The 21,796-nt window shown below is 43.9% G+C and overlaps 1 protein-coding gene across 1 annotated transcript in view; it reads left to right on the plus strand.

The window, feature by feature from the left end:
* The window catches only part of LOC311144389 (succinyl-CoA:3-ketoacid coenzyme A transferase 1, mitochondrial-like), a 106,555-nt gene that overhangs the window by 9,122 nt on the left and 75,637 nt on the right, over positions 1-21,796 (plus strand). Inside the window, exons 5-9 of the mRNA XM_084180404.1 lie at positions 15,742-15,849; positions 16,237-16,351; positions 16,597-16,691; positions 17,235-17,283; positions 17,384-17,456. Coding sequence (XP_084036530.1) covers positions 15,742-15,849; positions 16,237-16,351; positions 16,597-16,691; positions 17,235-17,283; positions 17,384-17,456 — 440 coding nt within the window. The remainder of the gene's footprint in view (positions 1-15,741; positions 15,850-16,236; positions 16,352-16,596; positions 16,692-17,234; positions 17,284-17,383; positions 17,457-21,796) is intronic.

A 21,796-nucleotide genomic window follows, 5' to 3' on the forward strand; every position in this document is an offset into this window, starting at 1 on the left:
TCTCTCTCTCTCTCTCTCTCTCTCTCTCTCTCTCTCTCTCTCTCTCTCTCTCTCTCTCTCTCTCTCTCTCTCTCTCTCTTCCTCTCTCTCTCTCCTCTCTCCCTCTCTCTCACCCTCTCCCTCTCCCCCCCCCTCTCTCTCTCTCTCTCTCTCTCCCTCTCCCTCTCTCTCTCCCCCCCCCCCCCCCCTCTCTCTCTCTCTCTCTCTCTCTCAGCTCTCTCTCTCTCTCTCTCTCTCTCTAACTCTCTCTCTCTCTAACTCTCTCTCTCTCTTTCTCTCACTTACTCAGAAAGTGCTAAATAAATACGCCAACAACTTGATGGATGAGGTGCTTGATTTGGACTGCAAACCGATAGTAACGTGTGGTCTGTGCAATCATTATTCACAGTCTAATGAATCAAGCTTGATGGCAACTGTTGTTCAGGGGACTTGGTAATCAAGCTTGGTTGTAAAACATTATTGAACATTACATATTGTATGGAGTACAGATGAAATGGTCTAAATTCATGACAAATCAACCACCTAAATGGTATTGATGTCATGCTTTTTACTAACTATTGTAATTTGACACAGAACAACAGTGGCAGAGAAGAACTCCCCAGAGAGGGGGAAAGAGGGAAGGAAATTGCAATTAAAACAAGGTCAGTAAAGACAATGACATTGTTTTTAAAAAGGGGAGATATATTTTAGGTAGCCTAAATAAATGTTACTTTAGGTAGCCTATTTTCAATTGGTGTCACGTCTCAATTAATGGACTTCACATCTACTTAACACAATTCCCAAACATCCTTTGAAATCAGATTATGAACAGACGCTGAAAAGAGCGGAGTTGGAAAATTGCGTCCAACTTCTTAATTAATCGCCATAGAACATCAAGCATGGCATTTCTGCCGACTCCCAGGTAGGCTACACAAAATAAACTGTGTCAATTTCAGCAGGAGGCTAATCTTTTAATTGTTTTGTTGTTGGCTCCTTTTAATTTCCTTTCAAACAGCTGTCTGCATATCACAAATGCATTTATCCTCCTAATTGTCTAAACTGCAGTGAAGCCAACAGCAGACTTAACCAACATAATTCTCAGATGTGATGGGAGTAGCTCTTCTAATCCAAAATGTCTTCCTCACACAATACCCATAGTTATCAAACAGTTTACTCCGCTGAGAGAATCACCAGCAGAGTTCTTGAACACTCTAGAATACCCTTGCACACATAGCCATAGAAGAAGTGGAACTGATATTCCCATTCAAAGCAAGTCCTGCTGTGGGTGCACCCTGTAAGGATTTGTAGTTAGAACATGTCTTTGGGATTTAGACTCTCTTGTTTCTTTAGAATGTAACAAAACTCTGATAGTGAAACAATTACGATCTCACTGAAGATAAGTGAATCTTAGAAATTCTGAACAAGTTCTGCCATCAATCGGTGATGTTGTGGGTATTGATCTGATAGTTTTCTGCTGCATGCGGCCTGAGTTTAGCAGTGACAGGGAATAGGTCAGGTGGTGTATGCATCCTGTCCGCTCTGGACTGACTCAGACCCCGAGGGATAGACAGCAGACAGACAGACAGGCAGACAGGTGGGCCTCAGTGGAGGACCCTCTCTACATTCACCCCTGTACCTCCAGCCTCAAGGTCGAAGGTGTGTGTTTGTCTGTGTGTCTGTCTCTGTCTCCGTGCGCGCAAGCATTAATGCATGTGTGTACTACTCAACATTCTTGTAGAGTCTTCTTATTTGTCTTGTTTTAAATTAAGTACTTCTATGCAGTGTATAGCATAACTATGGACAAATAGTGTGAAGGTCATTCTGAAGACTTTGACATCTGTGGAGAGAATGTTGAGAGGTATTTACTGCTAAGTATTGGTGGAGAACAGATTTTGGTATTGAGACTGACAGGGAAGAAGGATTGCAGCAAATGTCCTTTACTTGCAGAAACATGGAAAGTGAAAAGTGAGCTGAATTCTAAAGTATTTTTTGAAATTCATTATCACACAAGTGGCAGTTGGTTATCTGCAGCAGCAGAGTATGTCAGGGTGCTGTTGATATATTGGACAGGGATGATGAGGAGTAATATATTATAATATCATATAATATATGCCATTTAGACTGGGAGCTTACAACTGTTTGTTTCATTACAACTTTCTGACAAAATTAGAAACGTGTAATATCTGAAAATGTAGCTAGCTAGACTCTCTTACCTGTATACATGGATGAACGCTTCTCCGTCATGTATGCCATGGCTGCCCTTGTAATCCGGAGACAGGTGTTTTATACAACAGCCTTCTGAGTTCTCTTTTTGACTCCCTCCGCATTTGCAATCATACTCTGCTTCCACCGGGCATTCCACTGATTTCAAAACTCGGTCAACTTTTTCTGTGACAACAACACCATCACTGTCAACAGAAGACTTTACAATATCTGGTTCAATTAAAATGTTTTGACCTAAATCAGGGATTTCCTCATAGTCTGATTCATTTTCAGTGTCAGAGATCGTCCTCCAGAAAGTAGTCCATCAACTTTTTCCCACTGATCTTTTTCGATAGCGCCTGTTAAATTCAGCGCAGTGATGTTGCGAGCAGTAGCAACACTTTTGTAGTTCTCCATGATATCTTTCAAAAAATGCAGCAGTAGAAAGGATTATATACACATACTGAGCAGCTCATGTTATAGACAGAAGCATGCTACATGGCAGACCAACTAATCTCTCGGCATGTCCAGCCCATCCATTATTTCAGCCAATCATGGCTAGCGGGAAGGCTCCTGTCTTTTTTCGTGGTTAAACCAACTAGGCTCATAATTTAAACATTTTATTCGTATTTACAAGTTTGTAATTAAGGCACATGAAAGATCACATGTTCCAGAAGGCCCAAAAACGCACTTAAAATAAAATAAAAAATGTTTACTTTCAATTGCCTCTCATGTGAAGTAGGGACGTGCGACATACGCCTAGCTTCCTGAAGCGGGTCACATTTTGGTTGTGTTACAGCCTGAATTCAAAATGGAATAAATTGAATTTTTCCGCACCCATCAACACACAATACCCCATAATGACAAAGTGAAAACATGTTTTTAGAAATGTTTGCAAATGTATTGAAAATGAAATAATACAGAAATATCACATTTACATAAGTATGTCAACGATCTACACAAAATACTCTAATATCAGTGGAAGAAAAATGTTTAAAATAAATAATTAATAGAAAATAAAACACTAATGTATTTTGATTAGATAAGTATTCAACCCCCTGAGTCAATACATGTTAGAATCACCTTTGGCAGCGATTACAGCTGTGAGTCTTTCTGGGTAAGTCTCCTAAGAACTTTGCACACCTGGATTGTACAATATTTGCACATTATAATTTGTTTAAATTCTTCAAGCTCTGTCAAGTTGGTTGTTGATCATTGCTAGACAGCCATTTTCAAGTCTTGCCATAGATTTTCAAGCCAATTTAAGTCAAAACTGTAACTAGGCCACTCAGGAACATTCAATGTCGTCTTGGTAAGCAACTCCAGTGTATATTTGGCATTGTGTTTTAGGTTATTGTCCTGCTGAAAGGTCAATTTTACTCCCAGTGTCTGTTGGAAAGGACACTGAAGCAGGTTTTCCTGTAGGATTTTGCTTGTGCTTAGCTCTATTCAATGTCATTTTTGTATTATTTTTTTTACCAATCTACCAATAGGTGCCCTTCTTTGGAAGGCATTGGAAAACCTCCCTGGCCTTGAGTCTGTGTTTGATTGAGTCCGTGTTTGAAATTCACTGCTCGACTGAGGGACCTTACAGATCATTGTATGTGTGGGGTACAGAGATGAGGTAGTCATTGAAAAAGTGAGTCCATGCAACCTATTATGTGACTAGCACATTTTTACTCCTGAAGTTATTTAGGCTTGCCATTTCAAAGGGGTTGAATACTTATTGACTCAAAACATTTCAGCTTTTCATAAATGTAATCAATTTCAAAATAATTATAGAAACATAATGGCAAAGTTTAAGCCGTACACTTCAAAGAGCTGGGCTTTACGGAAGAGTGGCCAGAAAAAAGCCATTGCTTAAAGAAAGAAATAAGCAAAAATTTTTGGTGTTCGCCAAAAGGCATGTGGGAAACTCCCCAAACATATGGAAGAAGGTACTCTGGTCAGATGAGACTAAAATTGAGCTTTTTGGCCATCAAGGAAGATGCAATGTCTGGTGCAAACCCAACACCTCTCATCACCCTGAGAACACCATCCCCAGAGTGAAGCATGGTGGTGGCAGCATCATGCTGTGGGGATGTTTTTCATCGGCAGGGACTGAGAAACTGGTCAGAATTGAAGGAATGATGGATGGCGCTAAATACAGGGAAATTCTTTCAGTCTTCCAGAGATTTGAGACTGGGACGGAGGTTCACCTTCCAGCAGGACAATGACCCTAAGCATACTGCTAAAGCAACACTCAAGTGGTTTAAGGGGAAACATTTAAATGTCTTGGAATGGCCTAGTCAAAGCCCAGACCTCAATCCAATTGAGAATGTGTGGTATGACTTAAAGATTGCTGTACACCAGCGGAACCCATCCAACTTGAAGGAGCTGGAGGAGTTTTGCCTTGAAGAATGGGCAAAAGTCCCAGTGGCTAGATGTGCCAAGCTTATATACCCCAAGAGACATACCACAAGCGACTTGCAGCTGTAATTGCTGCAAAAGGTGGCTCTACAAAGTATCGATTTGGGGGGGGGGTGAATAGTTATGCACGCTCATGTTTTCAGTTTTTTTGTCTTATTTCTTGTTTGTTTCACAAGAAAAAATATTTTGCACCTTCAAAGTTGTAGGCATGTTGTGTAAATCAAATGATACAAACCCCCCAAAAAATCAATTCCAGGTTGTAAGACAACAAAATAGGAAACATTCGAAGGGGGGTGAATACTTTCACAAGCCACTGTATATCCAGAAATCAGAGTTTTTACTTATGCCTCATTCTTAAAATGAAAAATGGTTGAAAAATGTATCTATTGCTTAATTTCCCCAAAATATAGACTCTTAGCTTTCATTAGACACCCAATTTGATATGCTCCTATGAACTTCACATGTTTGTGCTCATGGGTCCTTTTTGATGGAAATGCCCTTGGGTACAAAGCTGTTCTGTTTACTTACAGACAATTCCTCCCAAATCCTTAGTTTAACTCTGGGATTATGACACAGGCAAGAGTCTACACTATACATAGAGGTCAAGTTCCTACACTGGATGGTTGGTAGTGCTTTAGTGGTTGTGGTGTGCAGAGAATAAAATAGGTTATTTTCCCAGCGTGGGTGAGCTGTTTCTGACATGTTGTTGAAGATGTAGCCTAGCCTACCACTGTGCTCCTCACTTATCTGTCACACTTAAATGAAGAAAGGATGGAATGACGCTCGTCTCACTCATCCTCAACTAGGGTTGCACATTTCTGGAAATTATCCCAAAATTCCCAGGTTTTCCAGAAACCCCGGGTGGAAGTTTCCGGGAATCAGGAGGGAATATGCAGAAAATCCAGTAATCCTCCAACCAGGATTCCTGGTTAACCTGGGAATTTTGGGAAAGTTACCGGATTTTGCGATCCTGTTCTCAACTCAACCTCAAATACAGGCTACTATGGTATAGTCAACTGAGCTTGACTTAACCCTCAGTCTTCCAAAGGTGAAGTGGAACTAGCTAATGGTTTTCCTGGTAAAAAAAAAAAAAGGAAACCTCAATGATATGATTTACATCATAGGACAATGATATAGAACAAAACAGAATTTATAGAACATAATTTTTGGCAGGCCACCCTGGTTGCTAGGCAACAAGACTGCTCGGCTCCATTTTGGAACGTTCTGTAGCACCCATCTCTCGGCCCGTTATCCCCTTATCACAGATACAATCATGTCCAATGCATTTTGGGATGTGATGCACAGCACAGGGTGTTCAATCAAAGCAGTCTTTTTGCATTATCACAACCGTTCTCTCTCCTCTACTCTCCTCTCCTCTCCGAGTGTGTGTGTGTGTGTGTGTGTGTGTGTGAGCATGCGTCTGTGTGCCTTTTTTCGTGTCAGCCTAGGGTGTATCCATCCTCCCAAGGTGTCATCTACCTTCCTCCCACTCTCTGTCCATCTGGTCCTACACACAGCTCTCTGTGGGCTTCATGATGAGGATACTGTGGCGTGGGGATTGAAATTACTCCCATTACTCTGCCAAAAGCTCCACAGGTTGACAAGAGAGATGTTGGATACTAACAAAGAGGAACTTTTAGATGTAGTTTCTCTATTGAGCTTTGAATGCAGACTTTAAGCCTATTCAGCAAATTGTTTGATTTAATAGATTTTCCTAAGTGGAGAAGAGACCCAGCAACTTGCTTCGGGAATGTTGTGGATTATTTTTCATGGCCATCTTCACCAAACAGTCGTCTGTGTATGGGTGAATAGAGTGTATCTGTGTGAGACTCACAGCTTTACTGTAACATCATTGTGGGTAGTGTGAATGACAGAGCAGAGACTTGTAAAGCTGTTCAACTTCATAAAACCCAGAACATATTAATCACTTTCCAACATCCATCCTCTATAGTCCCCTATAGGAGGAACTATTTTTATATGGAGTAGGCTTTCATTTCACTGGCACCAATCTTGTATATTATTGACATTGACTACCATGCAAAGTTTCCATTGCGAGCACACTGGTAGCTAAGCTAGCATTCATATTGAGAACCTGTACCCTGCTCCTTGTGGGGGAGTGGGACAGCAAAGTTAGGCAAAGCGCTGAAGAGAAAGCTCAGCTTGGGGTGACTTTACACCTCTCTCTTTCCCTTGGTACATCTTCTTCATAGCAATTGGAGATAAATCTAGGGTTGGCAAGAATCATGGTAAATTGCTGTAATAACGGTGGTCATATTTACATAAAAGCTTTCCAATACTCTTTGAGAGAGACAACAGACTTTTAGTCACTGTGTGTGTGCGCGCGTCTGAACTATTACACACCAGTGTCCATGGCACAGCTTATCTGCTTCCCTACACACCTTAATGGCTGGCTGTAGTGTAGCATCCTAATGGTGGCTGGCTGTAGTGTAGCATCCTAATGGAGCTGATAGTCATGTCACACAGACAGGTGGGACCATAGAATTAGGAATTAGAATACTACTAATAAAAAATAACTACTATTAATTTAGTAGGGTGTCTATAGGTGGGAATCCCGACTGGGTCATTCAGATCCTCTGGAACACACTGAACATGACTTCTAGGATGTCATGCATGTATTCTAGGATGTTATGCATGTATTCTAGGATGTTATGCATGTATTCTAGGAGGTTATGCATGTATTCTATTCATTGTCTGGTGCATAGAGGTATCATACAAAGAGCTGTTTAACAATGGAATACACACTGACATCGACTGACCAGATGAATCCAGGTGAAAGCTATGATCCCTTATTGATGTCACTTGTTAAATCCACATCAATCAGTGTAGATGAAGGGGAGGAGACAGGTTAAAGAAGGATTTTTAAGCCTTGAGACAATTGAGACATGGATTGTGTATGTGTGCCATTCAGAGGGTGAATGGGCAAGACAAAATATTTAAGTGCTTTTGAACGGGGTATGGTAGTAGGTGCCAGGCGCACCATTTTGAGTGTGTCAAGAACTGCAATGCTGCTGGGGTTTTCAAGCTCAACAGTTTCCGTGTGTATCAAGAATGGTCCACCACCCTAAGGACATCCAGCCAATTTGACACAACTGTGGGAAGCATTTGAGTCAACATGGGCCAGCATCCCTGTGGAACGGTTTCGACACCATATAGAGTCCATCCCCCGACGAATTAAGGCTGTTCTAAGGGCAAAAGGGGGTGCAACTCAATATTAGGAAGGTGTTCTTAATTTTTTGTACACTCAGTGTAGTCTAATAATTGTAGTCTAATATATGGAATGATATAGTCTAGTTTCACTAGATTAGGGGTTGGGTTGAGACATTTGCTACTTAACTCTGTCAGTCCTGAGACTTGTGAGCATTATAGTGCAAAACGTGTTCATGAGCGTCTCAGCTTGTCATAGATAGCTTGTGGTGTCAATATTCTACTGTTTCCCAGGTTAGGAGAATCAAGCCTGAGCCCTGACAGTGGCAAAGATTCCACATGCACACACACACACACACACAGAAACAGACACAGACACAGACCGAGACACACAGACACCGAGGGAGATGGCTATAAATAAGTTGGATAATGAGAGTGTGGTGTCACTGTCCTCATGCTCCGTCGCCCGCAGCCAGACTGTCCCCAACTTCCCCAAGACGACACGCCTCAACACACACAAACTCACACACACTCTCTCTCTCTCTCTCCTCTCTCTCTGAATATGCAGATTTAGAATCTGGTATTGCAAGGTTTGACAGGATCATGGTTTTAGATTGGTATATAATGAAGGTTTAGAGACCGCTGAGCCTTAGCTCAAAGACAAATGGATGCCCTTCATGTCTGCCGATCAGAGCAATGTGTCTGAACTTCACTCAAACACTGTTAACACACACACACTCGAAGGTGGGTCAGGGCTGGGTCACAACCGTTCATACACATCAGTGGATCTGTCACAGGGGCTCATCAACAGGTTAGTATCAAATCAAAGGTTATTCGTTATGTATGTACACAGGTTACAGCAGGTATAAATGGTGCAGTGAAATGCTTACTTGCAAGCTCCCTCAACAGTGCAGTACAAATTTCAATAAAATAAACAAGTAGTATGCATATTAATAAAACTGGTATGTACACAATAGGAGATACAGTATAAATGATGTGCTATGTCAAGTATGACTGTATTTACAAATATAATGTGGATAGTGTCTTGGTCGTGCAGTTGAATAAGTAGTATATAAATAGAACAGCAGTGTTGACTGTATGTGTGCTTGTGTGCTTGCGTGCGTGCCCGTGCTTCTGTGTGTGCAGTGATGTAGTGTTAAACAAGAAATAGGTGCGTAAACTGATCGCTGGTCATGATGAAAAAAGTAACGCTCCCTATCCTTTCAATACTTTTTCTGTGTTTACTTGCCTTTACCCTCCACTACACCACTGTGTGTGTGTGTGTGTGTGTGTGTGTGTGTGTGTGTGTGTGTGTGTGTGTGTAAGGGTTGGATGCGCATGCGTCTCCTGTAGTCCTGGTTTATGCATTTCCATTGATCAGATCAGCGAGCTGTGCCAAGACTTTTTGATCTAATAATACAACTGTGGCTGAAGGTGGTGAATATAGTGATAGATTGCCACAACCCAGACAAAGGCTGGGCACATGCGCGCACACACACACACACACACACACACACACACACACACACACACACACACACACAGTGTTTCTTAACAGTGGGTGGCCATCAGTTTGAGATTAATAGGCCCTGACAGGGCTCAGAGCCCTAAAAAAGAACAAACGGACTAAAAAAAGCTGTGTGTTTCCCCAGGGGCCTTTCATTCCCTGTGTCTCCCTGCCAGCACACTTCAAGCCTCTCTCCGCTCTCATTGATGTGAAAATGCTACTACATATACAGGAATATCAATATGCGCGTGTACTGTGTGTGTCGGTGGGTGGTGGGTGTGTGTGTGTGTGTGTTTGCGCACATTCATACGTGCCAGTGTATGTGCCACGCCTGTGTGTTTGTCTGTTGAATAATTCCAGCTCTGTTCTCTCCTGTTGTGTACAGTGCCTGCTGTATCTCCCGAGCCCTGCTGCAGCCTCACGCACGCACAGATCAAAGGGCCCTTCATACACATAGAATATTTAGGTTGAGTCAGTTTGTTTATTGTGCTGGCCTGGGCGTGGCCTGGATTAGCATAGGCAATAAAACACTGAGCTGAAGACCGACGGTGTGTACCAGTGTGTGTGCAGTGAGGCAGGGTAGAGAGACTGGGCGTGATTCACTGCTCATCTTCTCATCGTCATCATCATTATAACCCTCTGAGGCAGCAGAGATGCAGGACTGTTGATTGAATTGAGTAGCTAGGATGTAGGCTATTAAAGCAGACATACAGAAGTTGGTCTACAATCATCCCCCCCATACAGTCCCACCCCTAAATCAACAGTTGATCAGAGCACTAGTGACAACTAGACAACAGGCCATAAGGACTCTCTGAACGGTAGCAGTAGCCATGAAGTGCTTTGAAAGTCTGGTCATGGCTCACATCAACACCATTATCCCACAAATCCTAGACCCATTCCAATTTGCATAACGCCCCAACAGATCCACAGATGATGCAATCTCTATTGCACTCCACACTGCCCTTTCCCACCTGGACAAAAGGAACACCTACGTGAGAATGCTATTCATTGACTACAGCTCAGCGTTCAACACCATAGTGCCCTCAAAGCTCATCACTAAGCTAAGGACCCTGGGACTAAACACCTCCCTCTGGAACTGGATCCTGGACTTCCTGACGGGCCGCCCCCAGGTGGTAAGGGTAAGTAACAACACATCTGCCATGCTGATCCTCAACACGGGGGCCCCTCGGGTGCGTTCTCAGTCCCCTCCTGTATTCCCTATTCACCCATGACTGCATGGCCAAGCACGACTCCAACACCATCATTAAGGTTGCCGACGACACAACGGTGGTAGGCCTGATCACCAACAACGATGAGACAGCCTATAGGAAGGAGGTCAGAGACCTGGCCGTGTGGTGCTAGGATAACAACCTCCCCTCAACGTGATCAAGACAAAGGAGTTGATTGTGGACAACAGGAAAAGGAGGACCGAGCACGCCCCCATTCTCATCGACGGGGCTGTAGTGAAGCAGGTTGAGAGCTTCAAGTTCCTTGGTGTCCACATCACCAACAAACTATCATGGTCCAAACACACCAAAACAGTTGTGAAGAGGGCACGACAAAGTCTATTCCCCCTCAGGAGACAGAAAAGATTTGGCATGGGTCCTCAGATCCTCAAAAAGTTCTACAGCTGCATCATCGAGAGCATCCTGACTGGTTGCATCACCGCCTGGTATGGCAACTGCTTGACCTCCGACCGCAAGTCACTACAGAGGGTAGTGCGTACGGCCCAGTACATCACTGGGGCCAAGCTTCCTGCCATCCAGGACCTCTATACCAGGCGGTGTCAGAGGAAGGCCCTAAAAATTGCCAAAGACTCCAGCCACCCTAGTCATAGACTGTTCTCTCTGCTACCGCACGGCAAGCGGTACCGGAGCGCCAAGTCTAGGTCCAAAAGGCTTCTTAACAACTTCTACCCCCAAGCCATAAGACTCCTGAACAGCTAATCAAATGGCTACCCGGATTATTTGCATTGTCCCCCACACCCCCTCTTTTTACGCTGCTGCTACTCTCTGTTTATTATCTATTATCTATGCATAGTCACTTTACCTCTACCTACATGTAAATATTACCTCAATTACCTCGACTAACCGGTACCTCCTGTATATAGCCTCGCTATTGTTATTTTACTGCTGCTCTTTAATTATTTGTTATTTTTCTTCTTTTATTTTATAATTTGTTTTACTTATCTATTTTTTACTTAACACTTATTTTTCTTAAAACTGCATGGTTTTTAAGGGCTTGTAAGTAAGCATTTCACTGTAAGACCTGTGTAGACCTGTTGTATTCAGCGTATGTGACAAATAACATTTGATTTGTCAGTCACTCACTGGCACTGCTGCAACCCATCTGAAGAAGTGTATTTCACATCGACTAATCCTCCAATAATCCTCCTTTCCTGATAGCCCTAAGCTATTGTCTATTTAATACATTTAGTACATGTATGGTGGAATCAGTGGTGGTGAAGTGAAAGAGATGAGGTTTAGAGTATTGGGAACTGGATTGTGCTAAGAGTACTAAGTCACTCAGCCAATGACCTGCTTCCCTTTGATTCTCTGTGGTTCAGAGGACCCATTTCTTCATCCGTAGGGCCAGATGACACCTTCTGTCGGTTTCTTGTTGATTCAATTCTGGTATATTCAGTCACTGAAACAATGTGTGTGGTGTCAGCAGTGTAGTAGTGTAGTCAGCCCTAGCCATCCTTAGCTTCATAGCTAATAGTCTCATTTAGTCTCAGTGCTACTGCTAACCGTTGAGAGCTGGAGATGTCAGTCCCCTAGCTGCTGCTAATGACACTCAGCAAGAGAGCACCGAGAGACAAAGTTACTGAAGTGTGTGTGTGTGTGTGTGTGTGCATCAAACTGTCACACCCCCCCTCCCCCCACCCAAAGCCCCTGGCTCCCCTTTCGCTGCACACTATCAGAGATTTAACCCAGAGAGCCAGAGAGAGGGAGCGAGAGCGAGCGCTTCACTTTACTGCCCTGAACCGCCCCCAGCTCTCCACCAAAGCCCCTGTATCCATGACAACGCTAAGATGGGATCCATTCGGCTCTCACCCATTGGCTCGTCTGTCAGTCATTGTAGAGTGCTGAGGGAGAGGAAGGGACGCAATTTAATGTGTCTGTAATTCATTGTGTCTGTAAATGCCCGCCTGTCCCCCTAGTGGGGATGGAATAAGTATACATTGAGTGTACAAAACATTATGAACACCTTCTCTTTCCTTGACATAGACTGACCAGGTGAATCTAGGTGAAAGCTATAATCTCTTATTAATGTCACTTATGAAATCCACTTCAATCAGGGGAGGAGACAGGTCAAAGAAGGATTTTTAAGCCTTGAGGCAATAAAGACATGGATTGTGTATGTGTGCCATTCAGAGGGTGAATGGGCAAGACACAAGATAAGTGCCTTTTAAACGGGGTATGGTAGTAGGTGCCAGGCCCACCGGTTTAATTGTGTCAAGAACTGTAACACTGCTGGGTTTTTCACGATCAACAGTTTCCTGTTTGTATCAAGAATGGTCCACCACCCTAAGAACATCCAGCCAACTTGACACAACTGTGGGAAGCATTGGAGTCAACATGGGCCAGCATCCCTGTGGAATAATTTCGGCACCTTGTAGAGTCCATGCCCCGACGAATTGAGGCTGTTCTAAGGGCAAAAGGGGCGGGTGAACTCAATATTAGGAAGGTGTCCGTAATGTTTTCTACATTCAGTGTATACTCTCTGTTACATTGAAGTGGACAATGTAGAGGGCTGGAAATGATGTTGTCACAGCTAGTCCCCCTTCCTGTAGAGATTTGAAGATCTCTCTTCTGTTCTCTTCGTTCCCCTCGTCCTCTGAGCGTTGGATTTAAGACGCGGCAAGTCAATTTGGCCTCGCGCTCTCTCTCTTTATCTCCCTTTCTGCTATCTCTCTCTCCCTCTCTCTCGTCTGTCTCCCCTCTGAGTCTATGAGGAGGAAGGATTTCAGTATCGTATTATGAAAAGCTTATTGCTCCTCAAAGAGTCCCTGAGCGCTTCTTCCTCTCTATAGCATTCTCTTGATGTCTCCTCTCTCTCTCCTCTCTCTCTGTCGAAAGCTTAGTGAAGGTCTACTTCAGCAGAAAGCTGCTCTTCACAGGCAGCTGGGGTACCTTAACAAACACATCACAGGAGGAAGAAGGGGCAACAAACAATGGGCTCACCCCAAAGATGTTACTATTCTTGCAAGTAGGTTTCTGAAGTTCACAAACTAGCTATTTCCCTTGTTGAACGTACCTCTGGTAAATAGAAGAGTGCTGTCCTAATAAGGGCGTAAAATTAAACTTTTTGGGTCCACCAGCCACTATGGCAGGTAGATTAAAACATCTTCTAGCCACTCAGATTTCTTACCAGCCAAAATAAATTAAAATCTGTTAAAATTACACCAATAAAACAGGATGAGCATGCTTTGTAATGTTTCTAAAGCAATACATGTAAGAAGTAATGTGGTATATTGTTTAATTTCACAGATGAGGCCAAACATTTTCAGGAGTCATGTTTGTGCCTGTGAGATTGAGTCTGACTAGTAGAAGAGTTGTCTTCTCTTCCCTAGCAGTTGAAACTCAAACATAGAAAAACAACCTAGCATCAAATCAAATCAAAATGTATTTGTCACATACACGTGTTTAGCAGATGTTATTGCGGGTGTAGCGAAATGCTTGTGCTTCTAGCTCCGACAGTGCAGTAATATCTAACAAGTAATATCTAACAATTTTACAACATATACCCAATACACACAAATCTAAGTAAGGAATGGAATTAAGAATGTATACATATATGGACGAGCAATGACAGAGCGGCATGGACTAAGATACAGTAGAATATTATAGAATACAGTATATACATATGAGATGAGTAATGCAAGATATGTAAACATTATTATATTGACTAGTCTTCCATTTCTTAAAGTGGCCAGTGATTTCAATAGGCAGCAGCAGCCTCTAGTGTGCTAGTGATGGCTATTTAACAGTCTGATGGCCTTGAGATAGAAGCTGTTTTTCAGTTTCTCGGTCCCAGCTTTGATGCGCCTGTACTGACCTCGCCTTCTGGATGATAGCTTATGAACAAAACAATGTAAATAGCCAAGGACAAAGTCTCACTTCAGTAAACTTTAGTTTCAAGTAAATTAGACACATTTTTATGCCTGTGCGCAGCGCTTCTAAAAATGAATCTTTCACTCAGTTCTTCACGTGCGCGCAGCTCCCAGCCGGGCAGTGTTGCAGTGCGAGGTGGAATGGGCTATATAGGATCATAGTTCTTTGACAGTGCGATTAATTTACCAGCTATGAAACAAAAAGGCGGAAATACTTTGAAAACAGCTACTGCAGCATTTATTTTACTGTAAATGTGATCATACTTGACATTTTATTCCCAAATGCGAGTGAAATGCTCGCACTGTGGAGCCCTGACCACCCGCCAACGTGGCTGGTGAAATAGACTTCTTACCCGCCAATGCCAAAATCTACCCGCATTTGGCAGATATAGGTGTTCATTTTAGGCCCTGGTCCTAATCATCTCTAGTCACCGGGTTCTTTAAAGGAAGAGAGCGTCCTTTTATGTTGACCTCACTCTCTTCCTGTGATCAATAGCTATTACCATGAATGTGTTATTAAATAATATAGGGTACATATCTCAGGCAGAACTCACTCTGGGAGGAATATCTCATTAAATAACATAGGAGACATATCTCACACAGAACTCACTCTGGGAGGAATTGATTTAGCAGGAAGCTTTCTGAAAATGTTGCTTAGTAACCAGCTTAATTTTGAATATTTTTAATGAACGTTGGCTATTATCTTTGGTAGTCGTCATAGCGTCTGTTATGTGGCAGGTATGATTGGGGTTTAGATTTCTTGCTAAGTGACACAGGAAGTAATGGTGTGTCTATCTGTGTGTTTAGCTCCACATATTGTCATTCACTGATGGTTGACACTAATGGATTACTGATAATGATGATCATAATGGTGATGAGGACGATTGAGATGATTCTTGAGGCCATACTTGGATCATTCCAAGTCATTCTAAGAACATTAGGACAGAGCTTGTAATGTAATGCTAGTTTTCTCCTTGTGATGGACAGAACCTCCTGCCCATCTTCCATCCCCTCTGATCCCAGGATCGGGCCCTCTCCCCTAGTCTCGACTTCTCTAAAGGCCCCTAAGCCCAGGTGAGGCAGGGAGGCAGCTTACACCAGGCCTGGTGGTTGTCAAAGCTATAGGGAAATGAATACAGTGTGGTTCCTGCTCCCTGTTACCATATGGGAGGAGAGAGGTTTAAAGCCACATCTCAATCTTTGTCCCCATCAGAATGAAAATAATTAGGTGAACGTTGTATTTTATAAATGTGAACGGATCAAAGTGGGTGCAAACAGCAATTGAGGAGTAACCCCATAGGATCAGTGTTTGGACTGACCAACATTGTGTTTCTGCTTCATCCCTCTCTGTCTTTCTGTGTAGGTGGAGGAGGTGGTGGACGTGGGGACGTTTGCTGAGGAGGACATCCACATCCCCAGTATCTACATCCACAGGATTGTCAAGGGAGACTGCTACGAGAAGAGGATAGAGGTGGGCCTCCTAACACCTCCATGGATTCATGCTTAGGGTTGCAAAATTCTGGTAACTTTCCCAAAATTCCAGGTTTTTCCAGAAATCCTGGTTGGAAGGTTCCCGGAGCTAGGACAGAATAAGCAGGATTTCTGGAAAACTTTAGAATTTTAGGAAAGTTACTGGAATTCCTGCAACCCTACTTAAACAGTAATACAGTCACTAAGTTGAGTCATAATGGTCCAAGAGGGGGATAGAGGGAGCGCTGATGATTTCACATCAACTTTGTCCAAATATTACAGGAAGGAATCTATATTGCATCCCTCCCAGACCCATCATAGTCCAATAGGGAAGTCTGTGTAATCAATTGGTACTAAGCAGAGAAGAATGTCTCTCTCCGCTCTCCAGAGGCGCACGGTGCAGAAGGCCCAAGCAGAGAAGCCCAAACCAAAGAAGGACTCTGACATCGTACGAGAGCGGATCATTCGCCGAGCAGCGCTGGAGTTTGAGGATGGGATGTATGGTATCCTTGAACATGAAATGGGACTCCATCGAACCAATCATCATTGATCTTTTGATATCTTACCAAAAGTTAGCTTAATAGTGAACGGGTTAAAAATAACTTACCACTATGAATATCTTTGACAAACCAAACCTATCAGCTTACCCAGGCTTTGGCATCGGTAGTGTAGAATCAGAATGAGATCAGGGTACTGTATATTTGTAATATATTCAAGGTGTATGTTCTTTAACATGAAACGCTGTCAGCTAACCTGGGTATCGGCATCCCCATGTTGGCCAGCAACTTCATCCAACCAGACATCACTGTCCACCTGCAGAGTGAGAACGGCATTCTGGGATTGGTAAAACCCTCATTTGAATCTCTGTCATAGTAACACCACAGTAACACGGTTGACAACAGGTGTGGGGACTCACGTTTGAAACGTGCCGGGTTCCTAACAAAACATTGTGGAGATTGCAACCATCCAACCTTTTTTCTCCCATTCATTTTAATTTTCTACACAGCAGTGTGTTGTGTTAACAAAGGCTGCAGCTCCACCAAGCCTTTCACATCAATTCTGTTGTCAGAGAAATTAAAGCAGAAATATGCTAATGCTCATTTGTGAGAATGTTCCCCTCCAATTATGAGTGTCAGGTTAAGAGATGTGGTGTCAAAAGCTCCCTCAGGCTATAGAGAAACAGGGCCAGTTCCTTTGTCGGTTTGATGTGTATAGTGATGTTTATAGTGTATATTGATGTGTATTGTTGTCTATACAGGGCTCATCTGTGAAAGAGACATTGGTCTCAGCATGACTCCCTGTCAAAATAAAGGTTGTGAGATCATGGTGGGGTTGAGTGACCACCAGAATCCTAAACTTTTGCGTGTGTGTGTGTGTTCTATGTAGGGCCCCTACCCCACAGAAGACGAAGTGGATGCTGACCTGATCAACGCCGGTAAGTGAAGATATACCCACACACACACACACACACACACAAACTGTCCTATGTTTATGAGATATGTGGACATTTCCCGTGTGTGCATGCGTGTTTGCAGGTAAAGAAACGGTGACTGTGCTTCCAGGGGCTTCCTACTTCTCCAGTGATGAGTCGTTTGCCATGATCAGAGGGTAAGGACAGTGTAACCCGTCTAGTATCTATTCTATTTGTGATCGCACTCATCATGCGGTTTGAAGTGAGTGAGGCAGAGGGCCCTGTGTTTTTGTTTGAGCATAGGGTTCCATAATTCTGGGAAATTTCAATAAAATGGGGAATTTATTGAAAGTTCACAGAATTTTGCAACCCTATTAGAGCAGAACTCTAGGGTAGGGGTGTTATAGCAGAACTCTAGGGTAGGGGTGTTATAGCAGAACTCTAGGGTAGGGGTGTTATAGCAGAACTCTAGGGTAGGGGTGTTATAACAGAACTCTAGGGTAGGGGTGTTATAGCAGAACTCTAGGGTAGGGGTGTTATAGCAGAACTCTAGGGTAGGGGTGTTATAGCAGAACTCTAGGGTAGGGGTGTTATAGCAGAACTCTAGGGTAGGGGTGTTATAGCAGAACTCTAGGGTAGGGGTGTTATAGCAGAACTCTAGGGTAGGGGTGTTATAGCAGAACTCTAGGGTAGGGGTGTTATAGCAGAACTCTAGGGTAGGGGTGTTATAACAGAACTCTAGGGTAGGGGTGTTATAGCAGAACTCTAGGGTAGGGGTGTTATAGCAGAACTCTAGGGTAGGGGTGTTATAGCAGAACTCTAGGGTAGGGGTGTTATAGCAGAACTCTAGGGTAGGGGTGTTATAGCAGAACTCTAGGGTAGGGGTGTTATAACAGAACTCTAGGGTAGGGGTGTTATAGTAGAACTCTAGGGTAGGGGTGTTATAACAGAACTCTAGGGTAGGGGTGTTATAGCAGAACTCTAGGGTAGGGGTGTTATAGCAGAACTCTAGGGTAGGGGTGTTATAGCAGAACTCTAGGGTAGGGGTGTTATAGCAGAACTCTAGGGTAGGGGTGTTATAGCAGAACATTAGGGTAGGGGTGTTATAACAGAACTCTAGGGTAGGGGTGTTATAGCAGAACTCTAGGGTAGGGGTGTTATAACAGAACTCTAGGGTAGGGATGTTATAGCAGAACTCTAGGGTAGGGGTGTTATAGCAGAACTCTAGGGTAGGGGTGTTATAGCAGAACTCTAGGGTAGGGGTGTTATAGCAGAACTCTAGGGTAGGGGTGTTATAGCAGAACTAGGGGGCTAGGGTAGGGGTGTTATAGCAGAACTCTAGGGTAGGGGTGTTATAGCAGAACTAGGGGGCTAGGGTAGGGGTGTTATAGCAGAACTCTAGGGTAGGGGTGTTATAGCAGAGCTCTAGGGTAGGGATGTTATAGCAGAACTAGGGGGCTAGGGTAGGGGTGTTATAGCAGAACCCTAGGGGGCTAGGGTGTTATAACAGAACTCTAGGGTAGGAGTGTTATAACAGAACTCTAGGGTAGGAGTGTTATAACAGAACTCTAGGATAGGGTGTTATAACAGCACTCTAGTGTAGGGTTGTTATAACAGCACTCTAGTGTAGGGGTGTTATAACAGAACTCTAGGGTAGGAGTGTTATAAAAGAACTCTATGATAGGGGTGTTATAACTGAACTCTAGGATAGGGGTGTTATAATAGAACTCTAGGGGGCTAGGGTGTTATAGCAGAACTCTAGGGTAGGGGTGTTATAGCAGAACTCTAGGGTAGGGGTGTTATAGAAGAACTCTAGGGTAGGGGTGTTATTACAGAACTCTAGGGTAGGGGTGTTATAACAGAACTCTAGTGTAGGGGTGTTATAGCAGAACTCTAGGGTAGGGGTGTTATAGAAGAACTCTAGGATAGGGGTGTTATTACAGAACTCTAGGGTAGGGGTGTTATAGAAGAACTCTAGGGTAGGGGTGTTATTACAGAACTCTAGGGTAGGGGTGTTATAACAGAACTCTAGGGGGCTAGGGTGTTATAGCAGAACTTTATGGTAGGGGTGTTATAGTAGAACTCTAGGGTAGGGGTGTTATAGCAGAACTCTAGGGTAGGGGTGTTATAGCAGAACTCTAGGGTAGGGGTGTTATAGCAGAACTCTAGGGTAGGGGTGTTATAGCAGAACTCTAGGGTAGGGGTGTTATAGCAGAACTCTAGGGTAGGGGTGTTATAGCAGAACTCTAGGGTAGGGGTGTTATAACAGAGCTCTAGGTAGGGGTGTTATAGCAGAACTCTAGGGTAGGGGTGTTATAACAGAACTCTAGGGTAGGGGTGTTATAGCAGAACTCTAGGGTAGGGGTGTTATAGAAGAACTCTAGGATAGGGGTGTTATTACAGAACTCTAGGGGGCTAGGGTGTTATAGCAGAACTTTATGGTAGGGGTGTTATAGTAGAACTCTAGGGTTGGGGTGTTATAGCAGAACTCTAGGGTAGGGGTGTTATAGCAGAACTCTAGGGTAGGGGTGTTATAGCAGAACTTTAGGGTAGGGGTGTTATAGCAGAACTCTAGGGTAGGGGTGTTATAGCAGAACTCTAGGGTAGGGGTGTTATAGCAGAACTCTAGGGTAGGGGTGTTATAACAGAGCTCTAGGTAGGGGTGTTATAGCAGAACTCTAGGGTAGGGGTGTTATAACAGAACTCTAGGGTAGGGGTGTTATAGCAGAACTCTAGGGTAGGGGTGTTATAGCAGAACTCTAGGGTAGGGGTGTTATAGCAGAACTCTAGGGTAGGGGTGTTATAACAGAGCTCTAGGTAGGGGTGTTATAGCAGAACTCTAGGGTAGGGGTGTTATAACAGAACTCTAGGGTAGGGGTGTTATAGCAGAACTCTAGGGTAGGGGTGTTATAGCAGAACTCTAGGGGGCTAGGGTGTTATAGCAGAACTCTAGGGTAGGGGTGTTATAGCAGAACTCTAGGGTAGGGGTGTTATAGCAGAACTAGGGGGCTAGGGTAGGGGTGTTATAGCAGAACTCTAGGGTAGGGGTGTTATAGCAGGACTAGGGGGCTAGGGTAGGGGTGTTATAGCAGAACTAGGGGGCTAGGGTAGGGGTGTTATAGCAGAACTAAGGGGCAAGGGTAGGGGTGTTATAGCAGAACTCTGGGGTAGGGGTGTTATAGCAGAACTCTAGGGTAGGGGTGTTATAGCAGAACTCTAGGGTAGGGGTGTTATAACAGAGCTCTAGGTAGGGGTGTTATAGCAGAACTCTAGGGTAGGGGTGTTATAACAGAACTCTAGGGTAGGGGTGTTATAGCAGAACTCTAGGGTAGGGGTGTTATAGCAGAACTCTAGGGTAGGGGTGTTATAGCAGAACTCTAGGGTAGGGGTGTTATAACAGAGCTCTAGGTAGGGGTGTTATAGCAGAACTCTAGGGTAGGGGTGTTATAACAGAACTCTAGGGTAGGGGTGTTATAGCAGAACTCTAGGGTAGGGGTGTTATAGCAGAACTCTAGGGGGCTAGGGTGTTATAGCAGAACTCTAGGGTAGGGGTGTTATAGCAGAACTCTATGGTAGGGGTGTTATAGCAGAACTAGGGGGCTAGGGTAGGGGTGTTATAGCAGAACTCTAGGGTAGGGGTGTTATAGCAGGACTAGGGGGCTAGGGTAGGGGTGTTATAGCAGAACTAGGGGGCTAGGGTAGGGGTGTTATAGCAGAACTAAGGGGCAAGGGTAGGGGTGTTATAGCAGAACTCTGGGGTAGGGGTGTTATAGCAGAACTCTAGGGTAGGGGTGTTATAGCAGATCTCTAGGGTAGGGGTGTTATAGCAGAACTAGGGGGCTAGGGTAGGGGTGTTATAGCAGAACTAGGGGGCTAGGGTAGGGGTGTTATAGCAGAACTCTAGGGTAGGGGTGTTATAGCAGAACTCTAGGGTAGGGGTGTTATAGCAGAACTCTAGGGTAGGGGTGTTATAGCAGAACTCTAGGGTAGGGGTGTTATAGCAGAACTCTAGGGTAGGGGTGTTATAGCAGAACTCTAGGGTAGGGGTGTTATAGCAGAACTCTAGGGTAGGGGTGTTATAGCAGAACTCTAGGGTAGGGGTGTTATAGCAGAACTCTAGGGTAGGGGTGTTATAATAGAACTCTAGGGTAGGGGTGTTATAGCAGAACTCTAGAGTAGGGGTGTTATAGCAGAACTCTAGGGTAGGGGTGTTATAACAGAACTCTAGGGTAGGGGTGTTATAGCAGAACTCTAGGGTAGGGGTGTTATAGAAGAACTCTAGGGTAGGGGTGTTATTACAGAACTCTAGGGTAGGGGTGTTATAACAGAACTCTAGTGTAGGGGTGTTATAGCAGAACTCTAGGGTAGGGGTGTTATAGAAGAACTCTAGGATAGGGGTGTTATTACAGAACTCTAGGGTAGGGGTGTTATAGAAGAACTCTAGGGTAGGGGTGTTATTACAGAACTCTAGGGTAGGGGTGTTATAACAGAACTCTAGGGGGCTAGGGTGTTATAGCAGAACTTTATGGTAGGGCTG

Source organism: Coregonus lavaretus (genome assembly GCF_964263955.1).
Source record: "Coregonus lavaretus genome assembly, chromosome: 17".
NCBI lineage: Eukaryota > Metazoa > Chordata > Actinopteri > Salmoniformes > Salmonidae > Coregonus > Coregonus lavaretus.